The following is a 27,215-nucleotide window of genomic DNA, read 5'->3' as shown; positions in this document are numbered from 1 at the left end:
AAATTCCTAACCAACAGCTAGATGGGACCCCTTCCATATTTGCACTGTGGTAAAATACAGACAGGCTAGTTATCAAGCTACCTGTGTTTGAAGTTATCATTTTTTTTAGCTTTTATCACTCTACTTGATGTACTTATTGTTTATAAGGCTAAAGTACCACTTTTATTCTGCTTACTTCATCACCATGGGGTTCTTCCCAACCTTGAATCAAAGGCTCATGCAGAAAGCCCTGGCATTTTATTAAGTGCGCGCATTAGGCCATGCATTCTGCCAAGATGGCAGAAACGCGTGCTGCCCTTGACCAATAGACAGTGTGCAAAACCTGCAAGTGCACTTTTCAATGCTCCTTCTTTGATGCAACCAAGATGGCAGACCTAGGGCTAGAATCGTAATTGAAGAACGTGCGACATTGATGATGTCATTGACATCATCGTTTGTTCCCCGCACCATCCAAGGTTTTAACAGCGCAATTTAGCCAGAATGCGCATGTTGGTTAGGTGACAAGGTGATACATGACAAGGTGACGCGTGACAAGGTTACGCGTGACAAGACGTGGCTGCATCTAGCCACCACCTTTTTCGGCTCACCCTCGCAAGTTTTCCCTTACACCTACAGCATACAGCGCATGGGTGCAGTGTTATTATACTCTGACTTTATACAGAACATCATCTAGACACCGACGACAATGGTGGAAATTCTCCTGGGGCATCCATATAATTGCTATCGCAATAATATTTCCACACCTTCATTTACTAAAACTTAGCTATTACTGGTGCTGGCATACTAATTTAATAAGAGTATACTGTACTATACATCTTGATTTCTATGTGCCTACGTTGCTCATAGCTTGCTACATTCTTGTCATGCAATGCTAGGAGACTCCTGAGCACGTGCAGCACCGTATTTTCTTGCCCACAATTTGTAAGCATTAAATTATATGAAAAATTTTCTGATATTTGATTTAATATTTCTCTTTTTTTTCTTGATTTGATTCTAAATTTACTATTTGGTATTCAAACACTCCTACTTTCAAGTGTTTGTCCTGCTATATGGTAGTATAATGAAATATCTGCAGGATGAGCTAGCCCACCCAAAACAAACTTCTTCTGCACCTTAAAATCAGAATAGGCCTTCTTCAAATGTATCACTAGGCTAGTGGGTAAATTTTAGTAAAATTGGAGACACACTTGCACAAGTGTTAATGGAATAAATTTACAGCAGAAAGAATACAAAGGTTTTTATCAGTGACACACTTATAATTTTCCACAGCAGTGAACGCTTTCTAGGAAAAACTGTGATTTGGTTGTTTATATATGTGGCTACAAGATGGCTGCTATCTTTATTTCTACTTAGGTGTGATGCAGTCCGCACCCCATTCTTGCTTCTTCATAGAGTTAGATGTGTATCGTCAACACCAGATAAACTTTAATTGCAAGTTAGCATTTGTCCTCTGTTTTCTTTCGTCCTGTGTGCCTTTATTAAGCCTGCAACCATTGCACCCTTTCTCCTCCCCCGACTTCTGGTGCAGGCATACGTGGTCCTATTCCAGCGGCTGGGTGGCCTGTGGTTGGAGCGCCATCTGCCAGCCGTGCTGAGCCACTTGCTGGAGCTGGTGGGCCATCCGCGGGCCGTGCAGACACACGTGGATGCCGTGTACAGCCGCAAGTGTGTATCGTTTGCACTGCGCTCAGTGCTGGGAAAGATGCTCGGAGACAAGGCCCAGGCGGCAGCCTGCAAGGACCTCGTTCAAGTCATTGTAAAGCACCTCAATTCGGGTGAGCATCATTAGTTCAGTCATTCACTGTTTGGTCCCTTGTTGGCAGCTGATTACAAAAAACTGCGCGTTGTGTGTTCATCACCTACAGGGAACTGCGCATTTTATATAACTAAAGCTAAAACAAACATAAGCCATGTCTTGCAAAAAAATTTTGTTTGCAGCTGCGCATCCTGAGGAAACTAGTGTTGCCCCGAAGTTTTGTTGCTGTTGTTGTTGTTGATGTGCAGTAAGAGTTGAGTAACAAGTAGATACAACAACAAAATCTTGCTCCATGCTGTCTCATTGCCTATCCCTTACCCTAGCGGAAGCTATCATCTGCAAGCCTTGTTGAAGCCCTGAGTCATAGTTTGCACTATTTTTGTTTCTTGTTTGTGCTAAGTGATATACATGCCCTTCCAGTTACGGCATTCTTACGGTGCTGTGTCGCCACCAGCATCGCCCGCTCCCACAGGGTTCGTAACAACAAGGAGCAGAATGATCCCACCGCAGATGTATTCCATATTAATGACATCACTGAAACTCAGTGAGGTGGTTCAGCGGACTTGGCATTCCTCTACTGAGCTTGAATTTGCTACAAGTTTGATTTCTTGAGACACGCCATTCTTGGCCATGTTGCAATTGGGAAATAAGTGCAAAAACAGTCACATGCTCATGGGTGCACATTAGGGAACCCCAGAGGGTAAAACTTTTTCTGGGGACCTTCACTACCATGTCTTTAGTAGCTCTTGTGTTGCTTTTGAGTGTTAAGCCTTGTCAATCAATGGCATCACCGAATGGTTGCAGAAAATCATTTGGTACCCATCGTGGTTACGCGGTAGTTGGGTGTCTTCAGCATTCCGCTGCTGAACATGGGACAGTGGGTTCAACTTAACAACTGACAGAAGGAAGACTATATGCAAAGACCCATTTGTGGTCTGTAGAATGACTGTTGCCATTAAATAAAAACTTGTGCACTCTGTTTACGTGCATGTTAAAGACCATGTTAAACACCAGATGGTCGATATTGAGACAGAGCCTTCCACTGTGATGTAGCATCACCATAAATTAAATTAAACTGATTACTGATGAGCCACCTGTACATTGAGCCACCCATCTGTGCAGTAAGTAAAGGACTGTCACAAAATACAGGTCCACTAATGAAACTGAGTGCCTCATTGGAATTCAGTAACACATAGCGTCACTACATCATTCGTTTCAGAAGAAAAAAGTGCACAGGCTTTTGCTTGAAGTTGCGATAGCAGTCGTCTGTTTGGTGCCTCTTCAGAGTGAATGTTTAGAACTTTGTGTCTCCTTCTGCCCCTTTAGATGCTGTGCTAGACAGCAACAGCGGCAAGGACGGCCAGCAGGAAGTGGCGCTGAGTCAGCACATCCTGGTCTGCGCCCTGCAAGAACTTGGCTGCCTGGTCGAGACCCTGGGCACGACTGCTGTCTCAACGCTCTCCGACTCTTCTATAGGTAAGGCCTCAGCTGTAACACTTGGCATTTTCGTTTGCTTCATTGTTTTTAAGGTGCACACACGTAGGTCATTGTCCTTTTTTTTTTTTTCAGCATTGTGCTATCACGATATTATGCAGTGCTCAGCAGTATGATAAACAAGGCTTGCTGGTTTCCGTTCGTACTGTCTTGTGCTGTGTGTTAGATGTTACGCACTGTGGGAGTCCGTACAACTGTAGTGCTAAACTAGATTTCTTCTTTTTTTTCGGTATTGTGCGATTTAAAACTTATTCAAGAAAACTTCCACTTGGAGAATCTTCTATGTGACTGGGACTGACAACCACATTACACACCTTGCTCATAATTATCTGTAAAACATTTGTCTAAGAGCTCAGATGAGCTCAGCTCATTAGAAAGCTCAGGAATATCTTTAAGGAGGTGGCGTGCGGTGTTTAAGAGTGTAGTGATGCATGACTGGCTCCATTGCAGGCTTGGTGGAGACAGTGGTGTCGGTGCTCATTCACACCAGCCCAGCCGCACGCTTGGCAGCGGCATGGTGCCTCCGGTGCATTGCGACTGCCGTGCCCGCTCAGCTGACACCACTGCTCGATCGCTGCCTCGACCAGCTGGAGTCAATGAAGTCCTCACCAGACGCGATCGCTGGCTACTCGGCGGCGCTTGCTGCCCTTCTTGGAGCAGCACGTCACACGCCGTTGGGTCTGCCCCACAACAAGGGAAAAGTAATTGATGATGTTTCTTTTTTTCACTTGCACCGTTGGTTTTTTATATTGAGCACTAACATCTCTAACAGAGCAGGGAGCATCTGCATATAAAAGTTCTGCTAACACAAAATTCCGCAACAGCCAAATTTACATTCAAGAGGCCATGGTAGTTCGACATTCACATAGAACATAAAATTGTTGTGGAGGATGAAACGTTCAGCAAGAAAGCTATACGGTGTGTACTCACAGCAAAGGTTTAACTTGAGCTGATTGAACAGCTTGAACTGATTGGAACATGAAAGATGACATGCTTTGCTTTTGATACATACAGTTCAGATTAGCAATCAGCACAAGGATTTGTCTCCAGCTTTGATTTTCATTAAGCGTCACTCCATGTATTGAGCATCACTTCATTCTGTACTGAAATCTACAGTTATTTCATGTCATGCCTGTGTTTAACGTCCGTGCTAGCAGCACTCATTAGTGCATGATAATGTAGGTCCTGGAACCTGTGCTATGCCGTCCACATTTTCACTGGTGCCGAGTGCGCAATGCGTTTGTGTTAAAATGGTATCTGTGTACCTATTGTAGACAAAGGTGTCAATGACGTATTGCACATTGTCATAGCTGCCGTGGTAAATGTCCAGATGATCTTCAACTTGGCTGAAGACCTGCTGCGAAGTGCCTCGCAGAACAGCCGACTGTCTCTTCAGCGAACGCAAGCTGGCTGGCTCATGATGGGTGCCGTAATGACATTGGGTAAACTGCCAAATTTGATAACTTGACGTGCATTTGCTTTCCTCCTTCTGCTATCTCTCTGTAGTGCCTTCACTGCGTGTTCCAGAACAATGATGCCCATGTCACATTCGCACTTTCATCAACCATTGAAACCAGTTGCCACTGAAAATTCGGGCAATGGCCATTCAATCATTGGAGCTGATGCAATGGAGCTCTGAGCTCGCAGATTTCCGCAAGCATTGTTTTGAGTAGTCATTAAAAATGGTCATGTGACGTGGTTATAAGAAAGCAATTCTGCCATGAAGTGTGACATCTGTGTCATATGGAAGTTTTGAAGTCATCTGAACTAATTGCTAATGAAATGCCCGTATTGTTGACGTTAACAGCCATTATCCCCGTAGCCACTATTTTCTAGCTCGCGCAATGAGCTCACAAGTGCAATAATAGCAACTGTAAAATGTGAAAGTCATTAAAAAAATAACCACTCTAAACAAAAAAATTTTTCACTTGCTTTGCTATAGTACACTATTCTCTTTTGGTGATGCAGAAACTGTCACTGGCGTAGGTAGTGCCACAAGTGTACTTGGTCTAGTTGACGCAATGTCATTGTGACTATCAGCTTTCTTGTGTAGATGAGGCAGTGCTGTGAAAATTGACAGTTTCTGAACCTTAAACACCATCAACTGTCTTCTTTTTGATAATAACTGCATGACACAGTTATCGCTATCTCTACATACCTCATTTAGTTATGCTAATAATCGTGCACCTTCACTTCACTGTGTGTCATCATTTTTTGCGTTCACCATTGAAAAATTCTCCATCTATGTCACACATGTTACATGATGGGCCCAGAATAAATATTGCTACTTATACGTGAGGAAAAAGTACAGGTTTCTGTGTAAGGCTTGATTTCTGTGATGCTGTCAGCATGTCATTCACTCTGTTATGCTACTGGTGGTTGTAATACTCTTTGACCAGCATGACATTTCCGGCTTCTCCTTCTCCTTTTTTCTTTCTTTTTTTTTTTCTTTTTCTTTTTGCTTCAAATTGAGGTCCTAGTTTTACAGCCCTATAAGAAAAAAAGAACTCTGGCGAGCGTCATAGAACACTAAATAATTTACTCTGATAGTCTTGTTTTTATGAACCAGGTTCAGTTTCTGTGCTAGGTGGTGGATACATCATGACATCATGATATACTCATTTGTTTAAATCCACATGTGAGCGCACCCAGAAAAAAGATACGTGGAGCACACTCATTGTATTTTTTATATGAGCAACATCATCGTACGTAGCCTTATTGCTACACGATGTCAACAAATCTTGCTCTCTGTCACGACATCGAGAAGTCAGTGACACCTGGTGAGGTGCTTAGAAACCAACTTTATTATCAAATTAAGCTATCTCAGAAGTTTCCCAATCTTCACATTCACTAAGTGCCATAATTTACGTGCGATAAGCGTGTAGTAGAATATATGCGACATTGAAAGTACATGCCAGTGTTCCTTTAATTATCGAGCTGTCGCTCTTGTTCGGTGTCCAGGCCCGCCTGTGGTGCGCAGTCTGCTGCCACGAATGCTGCTTCTGTGGAAGAACAGCTTTCCCCGTTCCACCAAGGAGCTCGAGTCCGAGAAAGTGCGGGGGGATGCGTTCACCTGGCAGGTGACCCTTGAAGGGCGTTCGGGGGCATTAAGTGGTAAGTGGGAATTCTCTTTTGGCACGCGTGTAGCAGTGTTTGCAAGATTTTACTTTCTTTAACAGTCACCAATCGTAGCCCCAAAGCACTCCATCTTTTAGCGAGGAGTTGCTAAGCGATGATCACTTGCTCGGAAGTTTGTCTTTATGTTTTCATTGTTCCCAGATATCGTTCTTCTTATTTTTTATTCTATAGCATTGAATTACCTTCTACATTGGCGAGTCAATGGTCAGAATGTGAAAAGGAAAAAATAAGTCCTATCTTTTCTTTTTCTTCTTTTTTCTTTCTTTCTTTTTTTTTTATATGGTATCAGGTCTTAATATTGTGCTTTGCCTGGAGGAGCAGCTTTCATGCACCCATATGGCTCACTAATAAGCTCTGTTTTATCCTCTCTTTTGATATGAAATTGGGATGTGGCATTGAACTTAGGCAGAGTGTCTGGAGAAATTTTACCTGCACAATTTACTGGCTATTCACATCACTAAAAATAATGTCACTAGGGCTCCAAAGAACTAATTAAACTTACCAACTTTCTCGTTGAGTTATCGACCTCGGTTTGTAGTACAGTAAAAATATCATTACTTCGACCTTCGTTAACTTGGAAAAATAGAATAATTCGAACTTGCCCTTTGGTCCCAGCAGGCGTATGCATCATTTAGTGACATCAAACTCTTGTTAATTCGGATGTATTTGGCTGCACACCGGTTAATTCGGGCAACTTTCGGAGTGCAGAGCACCCCAATTGTGCTATGCAAAAATGCAAAAGCAGCACTCTTCCCTAAAAATTAAATTATGGGGTTTTACGTGCCAAAACCACTTTCTGATTACGAGGCACGCCGTAGTGGAGGACTCCGGAAATTTCGACCACCTGCGGTTCTTTGACGTGCACCTAAATCTAAGTACACGGGTGTTTTCGCATTTCGCTCCCATAGAAGTGCGGCCGCCGTGGCCGGGATTCGATCCTGCGACCTCGTGCTCAGCAGCCCAACACCATAGCCACTGAGCAACCACGGCGGGTAGTACTCTTCCCTGAACTCTTCATGTGTATTTGCGCATTTATACATTCACTGCTGCACGTGACACGAAGTTCGCCTCGTGCATGTGCCAATACTACCATGGCACGCGCACTGGCATCAAGCCCGTGGCAACATCGCGATAGATGGACAATCTGTTGCCAACCAGCTCACTTGCAAAAAAATAATCAGGGTGTGTGCACGTTAGTGAAAAGCATGTCTACACGAATGAAGACTTGGGTCTTGCGCCAGCGCCAAACGGGCTGCGCTGCTAAGGAAGTCGCGAGGCCCTCGCCGCTGCAAGCACTGATCAGTGACGAAGTGTTGAGAACTGCCGCTTCACTAATTCTATGTGAACCAGAAGCAAGGATTGTGAATTTATTCACTAAATGAAGGTGGATTGGGGTAGCAAGCATTTATTTAGTGTTTTCAGATACCCTCAATAATTTTACACTGTGATAATTCGTCCGCTTTTCTTCTTTATTTTTCTGTTCCATGAGATCCGACTTAGCCAAGGCTCTACTGTAGTTCCTTTTCTCTATTCATTTCAATGCAACCATTCTTTCTTTTTCATCCTGCAAGCTATGGCAAGCTTCCTGAGACATTGTAAGGAGCTGGCTTCTGATGACATCGTGCGAAGAATATTGTCTCCTGTCGAGTCTGCATTGCTCATGCTATCTGGGTAAGACATGACGTTAAAGTTATTTTCGTCTGTTGCGTGGGGCTGACCTGTCTAGCTGCACATTGTGCAGTAGTTAAGTCATTGTTATGCTAGGGATGCAGTGCTTATAATATAGTAATGCTTCACACTGGAATGAACGTGTTAAGGAAAAACGAACCATTGAAACATTTTACTCGTTTAGGTTCTGGGCAACCAAATTCAAAGTAAAATTTGAAAAAAAGAACTAAGAAGAGATCATCACTGTGTCAGTGTTTTCAGCCTAAACAAATTCATCATAAAAAAGTATCACCTCATCATTCAGGTGCACTGCATACAATGCAGGCAAGAGGAATGAAAGAAAATGTAGGGACTAGGGAAAACTAAGAAAGCGTACTACATAATTTGTTTATAAACATCTTGGAATCAGCAGTGTTTGTAATAATGTCAAGAAGACCATTAAACACAATAGCCTGTGGCAGAGTGGCTGAATCAGATCAGACTTACTGAAATGAAATAATTGTGGGACTTCCATCTCTTATTTTGTCTTGCACTTGGCTTAGGATTGGCCCCACAATCAAGTCATATGGCCAGCACCTGAAGGCCAGTGCCGCCATGGTGCGACTGCGCCTCTACGAGACCATGTCCTTGCTACCAGCACAGTCATACGAAAGTGAGCCTGTTGATCTTTTTGTCTGTTGCTGCCCGTACAACTAGGACACATTTGCGTGGGCACCTTGTCTGGGCTTCATACATTCATTAATTTGTCTGTTTATGCATTTATTCAGTGCTGTATCAATCAAACCAGCAGTGTTTAGACCAAGTGAGGCCATAAAAGCGTTATGGTTCAAAGCACATGTAAAGATGAGGGTAATGCTTCTAGTCTGATTTAGTGACACATTCACAGATGCTAATGATCTACCTGCTATACGGATATGGCATTTTTCACCCGACCTGTCTTAAAACAAAGAAACCCCTGACCTCTTCATGGAAAACATTGAGTAGTGTGTCTTGTGCCGTAGGATTAGATATAGAATAGTCGCCCCTAATCTCTCAAGGAAGAAAGCTCAACCTGATCTATGGGCTGGTGGAGAGGACAGCATCTTGTTGGCCATTGCCACCATAAAATTGCTGAATGTTGATTAGTAGAACATGCAGCTAGCATAACAGAAGTGCTGTTGTAAACAGTGTAATCATGTCGAAATGAGAGTAGTACATTAACGAAAATTGTTTCGTTAACAAATGTTCAACGATATTCTCACTTCCGTATGCTAGTCTTTTTCACTAAATTTGCAGAGCATCTTCCAACATGTGTCAGCAACACAGTTTCATTTGGCATCTTGCTTTTACTTTGGGATGTTGTCCAGTTGACAACTTCGGCAACAACTGAAGTGCCGTTGCAGATGACGTATTCAGGTTAGAAAATAAAATCAGCGTGGCCATCAAAATTGCGTTATGAACAAATATCGATGGATCTCTCAGCTTCCATGTGGAAGTCTTACTTTTTTGCTCAACTCACAAAGCATCTTTTTGTAGCCTGTATCATGAACAAAGACATCTTTGGAGGGTGTTCCGCTTTCGTTTTGCCATGTTGTCGTCCAGTTTGGCGGCTTGTCCAGCCAGTTACTGTCATATCCCACTTGCAGGCAGCTACAACAACCTGCTGCGGCTGCTGGTGGCCGAGTTCACGTTGACAGAGAACCAGGCCAACACGACGACGTCACTGCTGCGCAGCCTGTGCCACTCAGACGACAGCGTCATCTTGGGCTCCTGGCTCCAGGAGACTGACCACAAGGCCATCGAGGACCAGGTGGGACGACATCCCTTTGAAGGACTGACTGTCGGAATAGGCTCTTGCATTATAACTATACTCGTGGAAGACTTTTTGTGGCAATGACGGAGAAGCTACAGGGGGCAGACCTCTGCACATCTGTTCATGCACCAAGTGTGCGGCAGCATTTGACAGCACTTTTGATTGCTTGGGAAAGATGCAGGAATTAGCCTAGCTCCCACACAAGGTGGTTTCGCATTTGACCAAACACGGAAGAGAAAAGCCGTAAACTAAGTCGTATTGAACACACAGTGGTGTACAGCCAACATCATGATTTTTCTGGCTTCCTAGGAACCTTGGAGTGTTCCAGCAGGTTTGCCAGCTTCTATGAGTGACAGCACATTATTGGGCAAGTGCAGGTCCAGAACGATTGGGGGGGTCTGGCAAAATTAACTCAATTTGAAACAAAAGCAATAACAGATATTAGCTGAGCTTCTTGAGAACAGGGTCTAAAAGTTTACCTTGTCTCCCTCCCTGTTCATATTTAATGTTTGCTCTTCCTGTTCGTGTGTTCCTTTGACTGCATACACATTTCGCCACCACTAGGGCTTCACTATTTACTTACCCATTCATTTGCTGCTGGCTTGTTGTTGACAGATTTCTCGCCAATTCATTAAACTTAGTACAGCCGCCCGATTTTTCGGACATGCCCGATAATTTGAACGCCTTTGCAGCACAGCCGTGTACCCCATAGGGTCAACATGTGAAATTTCGCATGCTGAAACCCTTCGCCGTCCGATATTCCGCACTCTTTGCGGTGACCGCAGGTTCGAAACGGCATTAATCGAAACCGCCACCGCCGCCGTTTTGATTATCTCGCAGCATCGAACCAGCACTCCCGCATGCAGATCCTCTGCCCACCGCAGCAGCAAAGCTACGCCCAGCTGCTTCGACGTTCGCTACCAAGCTTTTGTTTTTCATTTAAAGAATTCGCCACTGTCAGCAACGGCGCCGACTCCGCCTTTGTATTTCTTCTAGTTGCAGAAAACACGGCAAGGGTCAAACGTTGCACAATGCCGGTTTTCTAAAGTCAGCTTCGCCGCAACACAGCGGGGTTACGCAGTGAAGCATACGCGATTTATTGCGGTGAAGCCTATCAAAAGTTGAAGGGGGCCGCTGTCACGGGACACAGTATGTGGCCCTTAATTATGCACACTTGTGCCTGCCATCTCCCGTCACGTTACAAGCACTGATACGCATAATAAGCGTAGTGGCAGGCTTATAGGTCTATTTCAGATGTGCCTGTTGTGATTTGAGCCCTTGGGGGTAGTAAAAGGCATGTATTCACGTTTCCGGACTCCCCGATTTTCATGCGTTCTTATGGCCCCTAGGGTGTCCAAAAAATCGGACGTTGACTCTATTGACCTGCTTGTTCTTGCACTTGTTTATACCCCTAATTATTTTTTTTCTGGCTCTCTCATGGAATTTATTTGTTTTGAATTGCAGTTGAAGTTCGCATATTTAGTGACGCACCTTGTTCTTAACTTCACAGGCACTTGTGCACATGATGCATGGCACAATTTTGTCAAAGTTTTGAGGCTACCACACAAAATATGGGCATGCTATCATTAGGCTGCATACTAGAATCCCTGCAGAACTTTGTTTGCTCCAAAGTGTCAAACATTGAGAGGAACAGTGCTCAGGAACACTGTTCAGCTGTTTCAGTGGAACAGTGTTCCTTAACTTCGGCACACGACTTGCATCTTATAACAAGGCCGATCGCCACATTGCGTCAGTTGTGAAGTATCCTCGAAACTTTTGCCATACTGTACATACAAGAATTACATGCTTAGAATTTGAACATATATGTGACACTTTAAGAAAAACCTTTAGCAAATGTGATTCTTAGAGAACTGTTTATAAGCACCAGATGGATAAAGCAAGCTCTTTAGACAAAATGTTTGAAGCTGGTAAATAATTCTGAAGAAAGATGACTAAGCTAGATGATTACTTTTCAGAATGTTTACTCTTCGACTTCACCTGCTATACCTGTAAGTAAAGCGCAAACAGCAAACAAGAGGTGCTGTATCCTGCAGACAAAGAACTTGAGTGATTGTGATTGTCGACTACTTGGTATCCATAGGCAGACAAGTTTGTATTCTTAAAACTGCACCGTTGCCTCCAACTACAATGGAACCCCGGTTACGCCTCCCACGAATTTACGACATCCCAGTTCTTATGACGGATCAGTGCAGTCCCGACGAACTCCTCATAGAGGTAATCCATTAAAAACCTTGAATATTATGTCAAGTTATGCATGTCCCGTTGCATACCGTGAGCATATGACAACCCGCGCAACACAACGAACCTAACGACAGGCATATGAGAAGTGCCATCAGCCTCAAGCAGCTCCCTCGCGGCACCGTCCCCTCCATCTAGAGGGGAAAACCCAACTTTTCATGCAGAAAGTTCTGACTGCTTTCCGGGCTCCCTCCTAGTCTTTTTTCCTGCCCTCGCATTCCCTGCCCTCTCATTCTTAATTTCCCTTCCCTCTCTTCACATCGCTCAACTGCCGCTTGCCTTTGTCCCTACGTTCACATCTGATTGCGCTTTCTCTCTCTCAGCATTTTTAGTGTTGACTGCCCACCCAGGCTCCTCCACATATCTTCTCAGCAGTGCCTTTGCTGTCTCATCGCACTTTCTCACTGTTGATGTTTTCTCTTGGCGATGCGTCCATGTATACAGTCGACAGCGTTCTTAGCACTCTGCCAAACTCGCTATTTTCGCACAGTGTCAAGAACACTGTCAGCTCCCAGTCTCGCGAAAGTGAAACCACCTCTGAAAATGATCACACAAGAATACTGCCTCAACACTTACGGAAAATGCGATAGCATGTGCAGAAATTGAACCGATTAGCTACCAGAAGGCATGCAGATTGTGTCAAATATGTCTGTAGGTGAGAAAAAATGCATTTTATCATGCTAGCAGGCACTGATCGCCGGGCATGGTATGCTAAATCCCTCCAATAAAGTGTGATTGAAAACCGCACTGCAGCATTATTTTGCATTTGCTTCTTTTGGCCTCTATTGGTTTCCCTGTCCTGCAGGGTATTATTAGCCTATAAATTTAAATTGAGGCTTCTTGCAACTCTGTCGCACAGAACTATGTATCACAGATATAATTTTTGTGGCTTGGATTATACAATGTTTCCACATAGCCCCAAGAAAGTCGTGTAATCAAGGTTCCACTGTAGTTTGTAAAGATCTGTACTGCTTACCTAAACTTGCTAAGCTGAATCATGTGACACCAGGAGGCAAACAGCTGTGTTGAGCAGTTACATGTGTTGTGAGTAACGCTAATACCACTGGGAAGAGTTTGACCAATTGAATAAAACTTTGTAGATGGAACCCCACAGGAAGTCGGACAAGTCCTTTGTGAGTATTGGCCGATTGCTCGCCAGGCGTGCCCCTGCTAGTCGCCGTCCGGGCCACTGGGACAGCATGCAGTTCCCTGCATTGCGCAAGCGACGTGGATGCTGTGTTGTTGTTGTTGCATGTGCCATGCATGCTGAACAGGCTTTTTTGCACATAACGTCGCAAACCTTGTTGTGGAAAAGCATTTTGTTGTTTGCCCTGTGCCTACTGACAGCAGCGAATGATGCTGCTGCTTCGTGATAACCATAATTAACTGAGCAAGCGCTTGGTTGTTTTCTCATGGCCTGGTGTCATGCGCATTCATGATTTTTTTTTTGTCTTGTTTCTTTTTTAAATCTAAGTGCAGCTCCTCACCATACTGTGCATCCTGCAACTTGAGCGTTTTGTTGTTATCGCTCTCGGACCATTTAGCTTGTAGCATTTGGACAAATGTGTGAATGTGGTATGTGCTCATGTTTTATCATTGTTTCTCGGATGCTTATCATAGTGTCTTTTTGCTTCGTTGCGGTTAATGTCTGTTGACAGTTGGTTTCTCCTTTTAGTTCCAATAGGAATGGATTACTAGGTTATATATCCTTGTGATATTATTTGGTGTGTTAGTTACTGCGTTCTTTTTTATCTGTCTGTGTTGTTACATAATAAGTTGTCGGAGGGCACAGTTACTACACTGCCGGATGAAGCAAAGATGCATGTGCAAGTAGTTTCCTTTTCTTGCCTTTGTTTATGATTCCTGGCTCACCTCTTGTGTTTTTACCTTGCAGTTGCAGCCGAATAGTGCTTCGGGATCAGGGGCTTTGGAGCATGACACCACTGCACTGTATAGGTCGCTTAACAAGGTACACCCTTCACCCACTGCATGCTGTAGTTCTTGATTTGGTGACACGAATGCAGTCATTTACAGTTGACTCGTATTAATTCAAACTTCCGGGGCCTTTTTTTTATTTTTTTGAATTAGTATCTAAAATTGGTCAATAATATTCCATGAAAACAGAATTATGGGTTAGTATACCAGCAGATATACTGCATAGATCGCTCATAACGTAAGCCGGCGGAGTCGCAAATATCCGCATTACAAGTGGTGCTGCACCATAAACAGAAAATCTTCCAAGCCTGCGGCAGGTGCAATACATGTAAGCCAAGCAGGCCATGTGTATCCAACAATCGAAGCATGCGACTGGGATGTTTGCATTCTTTTTAATTTGTGAATAGTGAAAGTTTAGCACCCGAGGACCAGCATTTACAGACGGTCGTCGCATGAAGCAGGCAAACATGGAAAAAGAATGCAAAAGAGAAAAAGTACTTACTTTCTGCACACAAACTAAATAAACTGAAGAGCGACAACACATAGACATCCGGTGCGGAGTTTGGCGCTGAGTGCAGGCTGCCGACAAGCGGCCACAGCAGGGCATGGCCTCTGAGATCATTCGATGTGCATAAGCTTGATCTCGGAGGCCGCAAGAACGGGCTTTCCTCATCGCCTAGGCAACTTCCACATGTCCACTTCTGCAAAGCACCTTGTACTGCGTAACATACAGAGTCCATACATTCTGGTAGAGCGCGCTGTCGCTGAGGCAGGCAGGCAGGCACACTGTATTCTTAAATTTTTTGTGTGTGTCTTTTTTTGTTTGCTCTGCGTGTCCTCTGCTTGCTCTGGATTGCCCTAGTCGCTCTCCTGTCCACTGCCAGCGCATCGCCTTGAGAAACGTGCCCACTGCCTTGCTTTTTGGCGAGATTTTCCAGCACCCACATTATAACCAGTGTCTCGTCATGTACGGCTGCACTATTACTGGAATGCATAATGTGTGTGCATTAATTTCTTTGGGAGTGTAAGAGGGAGTCGGAAAACATCACGTTATATCTGGTCCTGAACTATAAGTGGTTACATTATAAGCATTACACAATATAAGTTGTTCCCATACAACATTGAAGGTAGCTGGCCATGGCTGGTTTCCATGGCAGAGGGAATAGAGAAATGCACCATGCTTGCATATCCAACATGTCAGAGCCAGAGACACATGACTGTGTTTGCAGTGCCTGCTCGCAGTGGCAACTGCAAAACATGTCCACTAGCTTAAGTCTCAAATGTGGGCACACTTTGGCTACTAGTACATTATGAATGTGTGCTCATGAAATGTTTTTGACTGTGCCTCTCTGTCCAGGGAATCCAAAAGGTTGGACTGAACTGAAAGTCCTCAATGAATTGGTCAGTGTTGAAAGTAAAAATGCATTGAAAACACATCGGGGGAGCCAATGTTTTAAGACTTCTTTTTGTAAATCATGAGTCAGCTGTAAGTGCATTGCATTAAATGTTAAAGGGACACTAAAGGCAAATACTAAGTTGACGTGAACTGTTTAAGTACCATTCCATAAACCTCGCAATGCTTGCTTCGTGCCAAGAAGAGATTCAGTTTACAAGAAGATTGCATCTGAAGGGCCCAAATACCTTTTTTTGAAATTCAAATCTCCTGCCACATAACCCGGAGAGTGGTGATGTTGCATACGCCAGCCTTTGCTGCCATCAGTGAGTAAAACAGCCTCCGACAGACGGCGATGCCGAGCCAAGACAAAACGGTGGACTTGCTGCTGCAGCTGCCTTTTGGTCAAATGGTGTGGACCGTTTGGGCATCCCGCGACATCACATGGAAGTTGAATTCTCTGCTACTTGCAGTTTGTGCAAGTTTAGTGAGCCAGCAAAACCAGCACAACACTATGCGATAATGAAACTACTGAAATGCGAAAGCATGGGCAGCGCGGATTCGAGCGAAAATGAAACCTTTCTACTGCCCACGTCGTTGCCAAAGGTAATTTCAATGAGTTCTTCTTTCGAAAAATAAAATTTTATTTCGTCTTATAATACAATATAATGATGCTTTTTGCAATGAGTGGTTGAGTACGAGTGGCAGAATGAATTGAGGAGTGCTTGTGTCATCGGGCAAGTACTTGAACGTCTCTGGGGAGTCTCTAATCATGTCCTGCATTTACCTTAATTTCTCAATTATTAAGGCTATGTTGGCAATATTATTGATGCCTTAGATATTCTCGAGCACTAATCTATCATTTTAGCTTGACTTAATGTTTGCCTTTAGTGTCCCTTTAAAAACAAGCCTTCTTCACTCCTTCAAGTGCGAAATGTTTGTCACTTTGGCTTCGCAAGCAGGTGACCCATGTCAATATTTTTTCAGGCAGCTCTTCATTAACTCTAAATAGCTGAATAGTATCGACGCGCTACGTGCAATTGAAGCTTCAGAGGCTATGGTGCATCTCTTTGAGTACACCATAATTTACAGTAAATGTTGGGCAGGCAATAATAATATCGGTTCACGTTAAAGGTGAGCGAAAAGGTGGTTAATTGCTAATGGAGTCTGGGTTGAGTAGAACAGCCATTGTTTATATTTTATGTAAAGCCTCGTATCTAGGTATTTGCTGCCTTGGGAATCTGAAGGTGATGTCAACACCCATCTCTCTCCACCAAGTCACCTTCTGACATGCCATACGTTTGCTTTGTGTAATGATAACTGAATTGCCATTTCAACCTGCCATGGCGGCACGGTGGCTTTGGCATTGGCACTGCTGAGCCCAAGGGCGCGGGAACGAATCCCGGCCTCGGCAGCCACATTTCGATAGAGGTGACATGCAAAATCGCCTGTGTGTATGGTGCATTGGATACACGTTAAACAATCCCAGTTAGTCAAGATTAACTTGGAGCACTCCCCTCCCACCCACCCCCCTCTACGGCACATAATCATAGCGTGGTTTTGGCATGCGAAACCACAGAATTTAAATTTTTTAGTTGCCGTTTCAGAGGCATAACCCACCAATCGAGCCTGCCTTAACACCTCTCTAATGAAGTAGGAAGTCGCAGAATGTTTAGGGTGTGAAAGGCACCGCATCATGGACCTCCTACTGCAAAAGCTTTTCAGAAGCATCTGAACCACCAGTGTCAGGAAAAACGAAAACCAGCTCTTTGCTCTCTTTAAGTCATTTCTGGTCTTTCTGTTATTCCTGGCATCCTGCAAGCCACGACCCTTCACCAACGTGCGTAATGCTCTGCCCAATTATGTGTCATCTCTTTTCCTTCTCTCTCTCTATTTCTCAAATACCAGCTATAGCCACTACTATGTGCACTACTTGCTGCTCTCAGTCCAACGGACAGACTCATCAGGATGCAATACGTGCAGAGCACCGGAGACAATGGAACACACACTTGCTGCTTGACCCCATTGTTAACGTCACTTAACAACAAGCCATTGAGTGAAAAAGTGTTACTAGGCATTTGGTCGGACATGATATCAATGAAGCAAGCCATCAAGGCTCTCTTGAAATATTTAAGTAATGCAGGCCTCAATTAAAGACTGTAAATGGTCCCTTCAGACATGAACATGTATATAGTTGCATGCCTCCTGCCTACCTTCACTGCTCGTGAATAGAGAAATGAACAGTGAGAGAAAGGGTGACATAGGGGCTACTCCTGGAGAGGTGACGTAGGGGTTGATCACACAGGGTGATGCTCTGCCGGGCCCGCTTCCCTTGGGAGTGGCAGTGATCGACATGTCGGTGGTCTTGTACGGGTTGGTGTTCCCCCACGTGGCGTTCAAGCATCGTCTGCAGATGCTGGACCACTTCTCCGAGTGTGTGCGCCACAGCAAGGCCACCCGCCAGGAGGCCGTCCAGATCAACATCTTCACCGCGCTGCTGAGCGCACTCAAGGTGCGTATGCCGCCACACGTACGCCCTCTGTCTGATTTTACTAGGGATAGCCTGCATGTGGCCTTTGACAGCTAATTATCCGCCTGTTAGCAATATATTGCATCTTGTGTTGACGATGAAGCCTCGCTCAATGTAAATGGCTCATCCGGTGGCACAGCCCACTCATTTATGCTCGTTTCACTGCGCGTTTTGTTGAATAACATTTGTGCATCAAATATCTGCCTGTTTCATGCAGAATAAATCTTGAGTACACGTTCCTGAATGAAAAACATAGATTTCGTCAGGGAAGGGAATGGGGCATTGCCCATCCAAGGAATACGAAATGCTCGCTTTAACAATCTGAAATGTGTGACAGTTTTGCCATTTGGACGATGGGCCGTACCGTCGTTCCTTCCACTTGGAACCTACCCCGTCATTGCAGTGGAAGACAAACAATTCTGATATATTCTGGACCAAACGGGGACAAGTACTGCAAGAACTGTATAATTTGAGGGTGTTGCCTCCTAGTTTTTCCCTCGGTTTCAATTTCTGCTTACTTATACATGCATTCTGTGTTATCTTTCTAAATTACTTTTATTTGTATAACTCGTACGAAGCCCCTCTATTCATGCCCCATATAGGGGCTCTATAGGACATATTTAAATACATAAATAAATAAACATGGTACTAATGGAAAAGAGCCTACACATATAGACACCCTGTACAAAACTTGAGTACAGACAAGATGGAAGACTAACCAGAAGAGCACATTACACTGGGGGCTCCTTTGTTTCATGCAGTACTATTCAGCATAAGCGTAGCACAAAGAGAAGGCAAACAACATGGCAGATTGGTGGTGCCATCTCTAAGGAGACGGGCAAAGTGGCTCGATCAAAACACTGTCAAGCACAATTATGACAGTTACTTTTCCCCCTCCGCATTACCTGTATTAGGCAAAACAGCCATCCAATAAATGAAACATTTACTCAATCAATCAGTCAATCAATCAATCAATCAATCAATCAATCAATCAATCAATCAGTTTAGTTTCTCGTGAAATGTTTTTTTTTTTCTCTCTCTCTTGGCCACATGATGCCAGTACCACACAGTCATTTTGGTAAACCTGTGCAGGCGCTGGCCGAAGCAAAGACATCGCTTGGTGGTGAAGACGTTCGCAAGGCAGCAGTTGGACTTATCCATGTAAGCTGAAACTAAGTGGACGCTGCTTCACTTAGTTCATAACACAGTACTTTTGAGAACTGGACAATAAAAAATGTATTTTAGTTTTCTTTTTTTTAATGCCATGCTGCTAACCTTCAATTTGTTTTCTAAGTATCATTATCAAACTTAACAAAATGGTTTGCGCCAGCTTGAAGGAGAAGAAAAAGTAATAGAGCTTGCATTCGTGAATGGTGCAAATAAAATGAGGAAAGTACGCATTGATTTGCTTAGGAACAGTGTCTGGCAAAAAAATTCACTACAATGTTTGCTTATGATGAGAATAAGTGACTTAGTGCAGGATTACAGAAATCAGCAAATTCTCTCTCATGCATATGGAAGTTAAAAACCCTTAGCTTTTCTTTTTTTTTTCAAAGCTTTCAATTCTTATAATCCCAGAAATTCATTGTTCTTGTAGAAAAGGGGGATCTGAGTTCACTTGTCCTGGCGTTGTTGCTAAAAGTGAAACGTTGGCTGCTTTGGTCTTGCTGCAGGGCGCTCTGAGCCATCCAAATCCAATCCTACGCTGTGCTGCTGGAGAAGCTCTGGGCCGCATGGCCCAAGTGGTCGGGGATGGCCGCTTCGTGGCCGAGATGGCTCAGGACAGCTTTGACAGGTCAGTGCAGAGGGCAGTTAGCCAAGTGCCCGTTTCACAGGGAGCAGCTATGGCGAACATGAAACGAGTCGTGTTGAGCCTGCACCATTTGCCATAAGGGGTGCAGACCCCAGCAAGCCATTTACTTTTGGCTTTTTGTCTGCACTCCTAATATACACTGATGTTGAATAAACGGTCAACTCTTATTATTATCTCCCTTACTGCTTTCTTCTTGCATGATGACACTTATTATTACTGCCAGAAATACTGTACCCTTGTGATTTGAAGGTACTGAATTGAAGTTTAGGATGGCACAGAGGAAGACCAGCTTGAGAAGGACAGTGAAGCATTAAAATTAAAAAGAAAAAAAAGAAAGAAAAAGAAGTTTTGATACTTGGTCGTCACTGGTTGCGTTGTCGTGCATAGCAGTCCGAGTGCAATTAGAGGCTTCGGTGAGAAACCTCGAGTGCAGTGAGACACTAGGTGTAGTGTTCTCGAGGCAGCCATAAGCCTGCCTCGTGCGAGCCCTACACCCTGTAAAAAATCAGAAAAAGAATAAGTAAGTGCGGGCCTCACACGAGCAAACGCGTTGGTCTACGAGAGTTCTGACATTATGTGGCGTTCTGTGCACTGCGATTTTGCCAGTGCGATGAGGAGAGAAGGGCTCATGCTGCAGGCTCAAGACTGCCCGAGACGCTGTGTCACGCACGGGGCACTCCCTGGCGCTTGGCTGCCTGCACCGCTACGTCGGCGGCATGGGCTCTGGCCAGCATCTCAACACAAGCGTCAGCATCCTGCTTGCTTTGGCACAGGACATGAATGCCCCCGTGGTTCAGGTAGGGCTTTGTAGCATCTCCTACACCTTTGCATTCTGGCTTTGCCTCCACGTAACATTGACATTGTTTAAGCACCCTAACCAACTTCCCCAGTGTTTCTAAATGCATACCGTGCTCACAGATGACTGTGCTCGCTACATATATTCACCTCTGACTGAAATTTAAATGTGAATCGACACTGGTCGGCAACTCGCAGGTTCTGTTGTCTGGTGCTGGTGCACATAAAACATTGCACATAGCCAGCTGAATAGTACAGCGGAGATACAGACATAGGCTGACAACATGTCACTATTTCGACACTCGGGCACTTGCTCCGCACTCGTCATTCTGATCTTTATACACATTTTTATATTGGACATGCTGTGCATAGTCAACGTAACACAGCCATGACATCACACTGAAGGTGACACTCAGACATGAGTATTCAAGGTCAGTTCTTTGGTAAAAGCAGTGATATGAACGCAGTACTTACACATTTGTCGCATAAAGTGAGTATATCTTTACCAGTCCAATTATGTCATTAACCTGCAAGATAATTAGAGTGGCAAAGATCATACTCAACTCAGGTGACGAATGTGTGAGCACTGTTTTTATATTATTATCTACCAAGGAGCTGGCTTACTTGAATGTTCATGCACTTGGTGCCATCTTAAGTGATTTCATATCCTTCCACCACATACAATGTGTATAAAAGAGAGCAATAAACCCAAAATAAAGCAGTTGGAAACTAGCACAGCTTTAGTATTATGACGTACCATCTAGCCTAATATGTTTCTTTTGTTGGAACATTGAACCATCACATGTGTTTGCAGGTCTGGGCATTGCATGCCCTGGGCCTCATTGCGGACTCCGGAGGGCCCATGTTCCGCAGCTACGTGGAGCCAACGCTGTCGCTGGCACTCAAACTGCTGCTGAGCATGCCACCCACTCATGTTGACGTGCACCAGTGCATTGGGAAGTGCCTCTCGGCTGTGATCACCACGATCGGCCCTGAACTGCAAGGTGCGTTCACGGGTACTATATTTATCTCGGGAATGACCCCCGGTCTGAATTCATTACATTCACTTCTGCAGTGGACGTTCATCAGTCTTGTCTTGATTAGTTCATTGTCTCCTTTATTTGACCCATTGTGGTGGCGTAGTGGCTTTTGCATGGCCAGAACAGGAAAGGCCAAAGCTCAGTTAAACGTCTAAGCGATTCTAACACCACCTGATTAACAAAATATCCACCGCAGCATCATTTCATTCTGCTGTCACTCAGCAAAGTGTTGCACCACTTCTAAACAGCCGCAGTGCCTTTGCAGCTATGATGTAGCGCTGCTAAGCATAAGGTTGCGGGATCATATTCTGGAAACAGCAGCTGCATTTCGATGGTGAAATGCAAAAATGCCCGTGTCCCATGCATTGGGTGCACAATAAAGAACCTCAGGTGGTCAAAATTAATCCGGGGTCCCCCATTACAGCATGCCTCATAACCATATCATGTTGTTGGCTTGTAAAACCCCAGAATTAGTTTTCTCCTGTTCTTGAAAATAAAATACAAGTTTCTGTCAATTCTGTCAAGATAATGGCTTTCCTCTGTTTATTTCTGCGCTGATCTCTGTCAACATGTACGGTCAAACCTCAATATAATGAACATTGATACAATTATCATATCCAATAAAGTAATTCTAAAATTTTTCTTCTGATATCAGCGTCTAATGAATGTATGTGCTTATAAGAAATATCGAATATAACGAAATTATGTTTGTCAGATGCAACATCATTATGACAATGTTCGACTGTCGTAACAGGAGCTGTGGAGGTTTTCATTCCTTTCACTTTTAGTTTGCTCGGAGCAAATCTCTGCTAGCAAATATTTACCATTGGGGTTTGTTATATCATGAACAAAACTGTACCCCAGAAAATCATGCTTGACATCTATCATGTCCATTCTGTCATTTACACTTGCATTTCTTTTCTTTTTTTTTCTTTTTTTTTTAATGCACCTCAATTTTAGCATTTTCATGGTTATCCGAAAAGTCCAGATGGAGGCAACGTCCATGCAATGCCTGGTATCATACCCCTCTCATTTAAGGGTGCCATGCTTTGTGCATTCAACTTGGTGGAAACTCGGTGACTGTAACTCGGTGCTGACTCTGTGCTCCTTCTGCACGCAGGCAACACCAACTCCATCAGCACAGCTCGGTCTTCCTTACTGGTCGCCTGCAGCATCATGCAGGACCACGGCGACGCATTGGTGCAGACTGAAGCCATTTCCTGTCTGCAGCAGCTGCACATGTTTGCACCTCGCCACGTCAACCTGTCGTCCCTCGTCCCTGTGCTCTGTGTAGGTGCTTTCCCACGTGTCATGACTGCGATGTGTTGTCAACTCACTGGCAACTGGGACAACTTGAAACATATCTTTAGGGTCAAAGTTGGATTAGATAGTAATAACTTCACTCTGAACATTTGTGCTCATCGCAAGGAACTGCAATGCAATCAGAAGGCCCAGCGGTTTTCATTACGAGAAATGCCTGCTTGTGCGAGCTTGAAATTAAGTTTCAGGGCCACTTGTATAAGTAACTTTCTCTCTCTCTTGTTTAATTAAGAAGATGCAGCAACTTGTTATGGAGTGCCTGCTCTCTTGTGTAGTGCTCTTTGTCTGTATTTTCAAATTGCAACAAATAAGTAGTAGTTGTGTGATGAAGATAAAATTTTCATTGGCCTACAATATGAGCTATATGAGCTCTTGAACCCGCATTGCTACATCTCATTTATGCTCCCAAAAATTTAAATATGGTGATAAATAAATATTTCATTTGAGCAGTGGTCATTAAAGGAACATATTGAGCTACATCAATAGATTATTCATCCAGATGTCTATCATCATTTTCTGTGTGTCTGTATACTACAGTGGGATCTCATTAATTAGAACCCACTTAATTAGAACTCCCGGTTTAAACAACTGTACACTGTGGTCCTGTCAAAATTATCTGCAATTCAATGTGCGCAAAGGCCTGGTAATTTGAATGTGTAAGCATTTGCGATGGTTAATTTTGAACTTATCACGCTGTCAATCGTGCTCTCAGCAGCTTGAATTCATGTGAAACCGTCTGCAACCCAGCAGTGCAGCTGTGCACCGGCTGGTGCTCCCATCTCCCGTTGCAAGTATCGTGCCTTGGCGCACCGAAAATTCTAAAAATTTTTAATTTGCCATGCAGGTTGCATGCAAATTTTGCCTTGAGGTGCTGCTTCACGGCAGCACATGCCGCGTTTTCATGAAGCCACACTTTCGTAACTCGTTACTCATGTGTTAGCTCAGTGCACATGCACTGCCTAACTCGGCGCTGCATGCAAGTCCTCCATTCAAGGAGCTTCCTTTAATTCAATCTTCGTTCAATTCCAACAAATTTCAGGCAACTTTATTAGTACTTTATTACATCAAAAATTGCCACTGAAGGTCCCGTTACTGCGCCTCAATTTGAACCGCTTGTGCAAAGATGGACGAGTTGACATAATCTCCACTGCTGCTGATGTCACATAAAAGGTACCATAGTCCATAACAGGTGATACCACTAGGGTTTTCCATTTTCATTATTCTTGTCACTTACAAAAGCTTTGTCCTTGCTACGAATAACCAGGTCATTACCACAGAAGCATAATCTTTCAATCTAGCTTGACCTAATATTTTCCTTTAGTATCCCTTTAAGCTACATTACTACTTGCAGACTGCAGTTACCTTAAAAACAACCATATTTGTGTCAGTGACAGCCACTTCTTTGTATCAAACTTCAAAACTCTCACTGAGGATACTAAAAGAAGTAAAGAACGGCTCTGTCGATCTGCGCTCTCTTTTCAGCAAAGTGCAAAACGTCTAAAGGAGTTTGTGCTAAACTGAGAAGCAAAATTCTTTCACTTCCCCAGAGTGCCCTCAACTGCCCACACCTGTTGCTGAGGAGGGCAGCCGTAGCATGCCTGAGGCAGCTGTCTCAGCGGGAGGCCCGAGAAGTGTGCGAGCATGCCAGCTCTTGGGCGAAGGAGAATGCCACACTTAATGGTGGTGCCGGTGGGTTTTTGTCTTCTTTCAATCACTGAAAAAACACTTCACTGTATAAACCAGGGGTGGCCAAACTGCGGCTCCTCGCACGTACAGGTGCAGCTTGCAGCTCTCTGGCATCTGTGCCCCCCTCTCTTTCATAGATCCACCTCTAAAGACTAGCTTTCTTTATGCTCTGGAAGTGACGCGCACATAGGCAGCCAAACTTCAAGGTGCAGGCTTCACGAATGGGCAAGTACAATGAGGAGGCACACTAAGCACTTGCTGCATGAATGGCATTCAGTGTGACTGCCAGCTATGTTGGCCGAAATAGAAGAACAAAAATTTGCCTTGCCCCTCTTTTTATAGTGGCTCTTGACTAAAAACATTATTTTTTATACCTCTTTGCATATGCATGCCTGGCCACACCTGGTATAGACCATAATCTGTAGCACTTGTAGGTGGCAGTCTTGTTTTGCTGCGAGCTGCGAGAACTAGCGGGACGAACGGCTGTGATAGCGCTCGGCCTGTTCTTATCGCACGCTTCCCGCCTGGGTTAACTTGTGATCGCTTTGTCGTCGGCTGCCCCATCCCAATACCGCAGCCCCTGAGCGAGTCGTGGTAATGGGGGGACGAGATTAGGTGCGCTTGCTGCAAACGCAGGTACGAGAGTAAAATATTCTGATCTATGCTTTCCCGTGATTGCTGCACCTACAACTTCGAACTGAAAAAAAAAAATTCGAAGAAACATTGGAGGATTTTACTGGAATACGAGAAACAGTTCTAACCTTATGTGTTGGGAGAACTTCTCTCATGTGCAGGAACAAGGCTAAGTGCTAGGTTAGCTGACACACAATCGGCTAACGCAAAAACTGGCAAAAGAAATTGCGCAAGATACAAGAAGTGCATAGTATGAATAACAGACATAACAACTGCGCTGTGTAAATGACATAAACCTGCTTGGTAACAGTTCTTGGCTGGGGGGGGGGGGGAATGCAAATAGCCAGAGGTCTTGGCTGGGGGGGAGGGGGAATGCAAATAGCCAGAGGTATCAGGGGGTTGGTCGGTCTGCCTGTGTCAAATTGCGTTAGATCTGCCATCCTGTTTTTTGTTTTTTACTCTTTGATGAAGTCACAAGTAACAGGACTTAAAAATAGGCAAGTTGGTCTTGCCACATTTAAAACTGAAGTGCACACAAGGGACAATGAACAAAGGCAGCACTTGTGCATGTCCCTTTGTGTGAAAGGCATCTTGTAATGAATAGCTGAAGATAGCCCACACTGCAAGAAAGCCTAAAGGGACACGGGAAGAGCAACAAGGTTGCTGGCATGCATACGTAGCCAAGTGTTAAATGTGTACCATGATCACTGGCTCTGTGAAGCAGAAGCTGCTGCAAGCTGAGGTTTTGGGCAAGCCCTCCTGGTGTTAGTAACAATGGCTCAGTATTAAATTCATGCCAATATTCTTGGCTTGTGTAAAGAAACAGCTTTGATTTCTTTGTCAGCATAACATATTTTGCCTGTTTAACCAGAATGCTAAAGATTATCTTGTGTTGTATTGCAGCCTCTCCATTGAGGCAAGCATCAGATGCTTTAGTTTTATCACATTTTAAAAAAGTTTGGGCAATATACTTCTTTTTGGGCACTTGCTCATTTCTAAGACTTTCATTTTTCAACCTTTCTGAAGATTCCAGATTTTGACTTCTACATAAGTTATAAGGTTGCTCTGCTATCACTGCACAGATAGTGCACCGAACGCAGAGTATGAACTACAGGGTTCGCAGTGATCCTTGAATCTATTGAAAACCCTTGAGTGTGAAACTGCCATTTTCAAGGCCTTGAATGCCCATAAGTTTCACAAAGTGCTTAAAAATCTTTGAATCTTGCTTTCGTCTAAGCTTAGTTGATTTAATTGAGTATCCGAGTGCAAGGTTTATGCAAGCCAACCAGCCAATCTAAACCAAGTCAAGCCTATCTAAACCGATGAGCATGTTTGTGGTAGAGAGCCACCTTATTTGTAGTGGCTGTAGATGGTCTATGAAATAAAAGGCTTAGCAATTACCTTTTCCTGGTTCTATGTGCTTTAGAAAAAAGAATTTGCTCTTTCTTTTAGGACTTGTTTTGTATTCAAGCTGTCATCTGATCTATCATGGGGCTTTATTCTTTACAAATACTTTGTCAGTGCCTTGGTATTCCTTGAAAAGCCTCAAAACTATTTCTACAACTGCGAACCCTGGAACATGTCTTTAGATGCATAACTGCGAGTCGGCCTAGTTGGAACATATTCATATTGATACTTGTTGTGCGCAAACAAACAGGGACGAAGAATAGGGGCAAGACAAGGACGAGCGCTTTCTAACAACTGGTTTATTTTTGAAGAACTACTTACTTAAATACCCACAGAACTGCGCGATCTAGTTAACAGAGCACCCTACAGCGCATATGATACCCGCTGATCTGCGCCATCAAGTCAAAAGAGCAACGTCAATATTACATATAACACTTGTGATAAAAAAGACGTGGACAAAAGCCACCCGGTCATACTAAAAACAGCAAAGTGCATAAAAACAACCACTTACAATAAAATGCGTTAAAGATGTGAGATGTGTGATGTACAGGCATAG

General features: G+C 43.9%; 1 protein-coding gene across 6 annotated transcripts in view; it reads left to right on the top strand.

Moving 5' to 3' along the window:
- Positions 1 to 27,215, top strand: part of LOC135897549 (HEAT repeat-containing protein 5B) — a 96,756-nt gene that overhangs the window by 43,996 nt on the left and 25,545 nt on the right. For 3 of the 6 annotated variants that reach the window (XM_065426198.1, XM_065426197.1, XM_065426199.1), the window contains exons 8-25: positions 1,529 to 1,775; positions 3,083 to 3,232; positions 3,701 to 3,951; positions 4,581 to 4,692; positions 6,212 to 6,364; positions 7,960 to 8,059; positions 8,599 to 8,708; positions 9,682 to 9,845; positions 11,825 to 11,857; positions 13,208 to 13,240; positions 14,002 to 14,076; positions 17,741 to 17,947; positions 19,058 to 19,126; positions 19,639 to 19,760; positions 20,416 to 20,575; positions 21,388 to 21,577; positions 22,734 to 22,903; positions 24,481 to 24,622. In XM_065426198.1, the coding sequence (XP_065282270.1) occupies positions 1,529 to 1,775; positions 3,083 to 3,232; positions 3,701 to 3,951; positions 4,581 to 4,692; positions 6,212 to 6,364; positions 7,960 to 8,059; positions 8,599 to 8,708; positions 9,682 to 9,845; positions 11,825 to 11,857; positions 13,208 to 13,240; positions 14,002 to 14,076; positions 17,741 to 17,947; positions 19,058 to 19,126; positions 19,639 to 19,760; positions 20,416 to 20,575; positions 21,388 to 21,577; positions 22,734 to 22,903; positions 24,481 to 24,622 (2,488 nt within the window). The remainder of the gene's footprint in view (positions 1 to 1,528; positions 1,776 to 3,082; positions 3,233 to 3,700; positions 3,952 to 4,580; positions 4,693 to 6,211; positions 6,365 to 7,959; positions 8,060 to 8,598; positions 8,709 to 9,681; positions 9,846 to 11,824; positions 11,858 to 13,207; positions 13,241 to 14,001; positions 14,077 to 17,740; positions 17,948 to 19,057; positions 19,127 to 19,638; positions 19,761 to 20,415; positions 20,576 to 21,387; positions 21,578 to 22,733; positions 22,904 to 24,480; positions 24,623 to 27,215) is intronic. The other 3 variants (XM_065426201.1, XM_065426200.1, XM_065426202.1) reach the window with 3 other exon arrangements.

The sequence above is a fragment of the Dermacentor albipictus genome, chromosome 7 (genome assembly GCF_038994185.2).
Source record: "Dermacentor albipictus isolate Rhodes 1998 colony chromosome 7, USDA_Dalb.pri_finalv2, whole genome shotgun sequence".
Lineage (NCBI taxonomy): Eukaryota > Metazoa > Arthropoda > Arachnida > Ixodida > Ixodidae > Dermacentor > Dermacentor albipictus.
The sequence above is the reverse complement of the archived record's forward strand: the minus strand, read 5'-3'. Positions and strand labels throughout refer to the sequence as shown.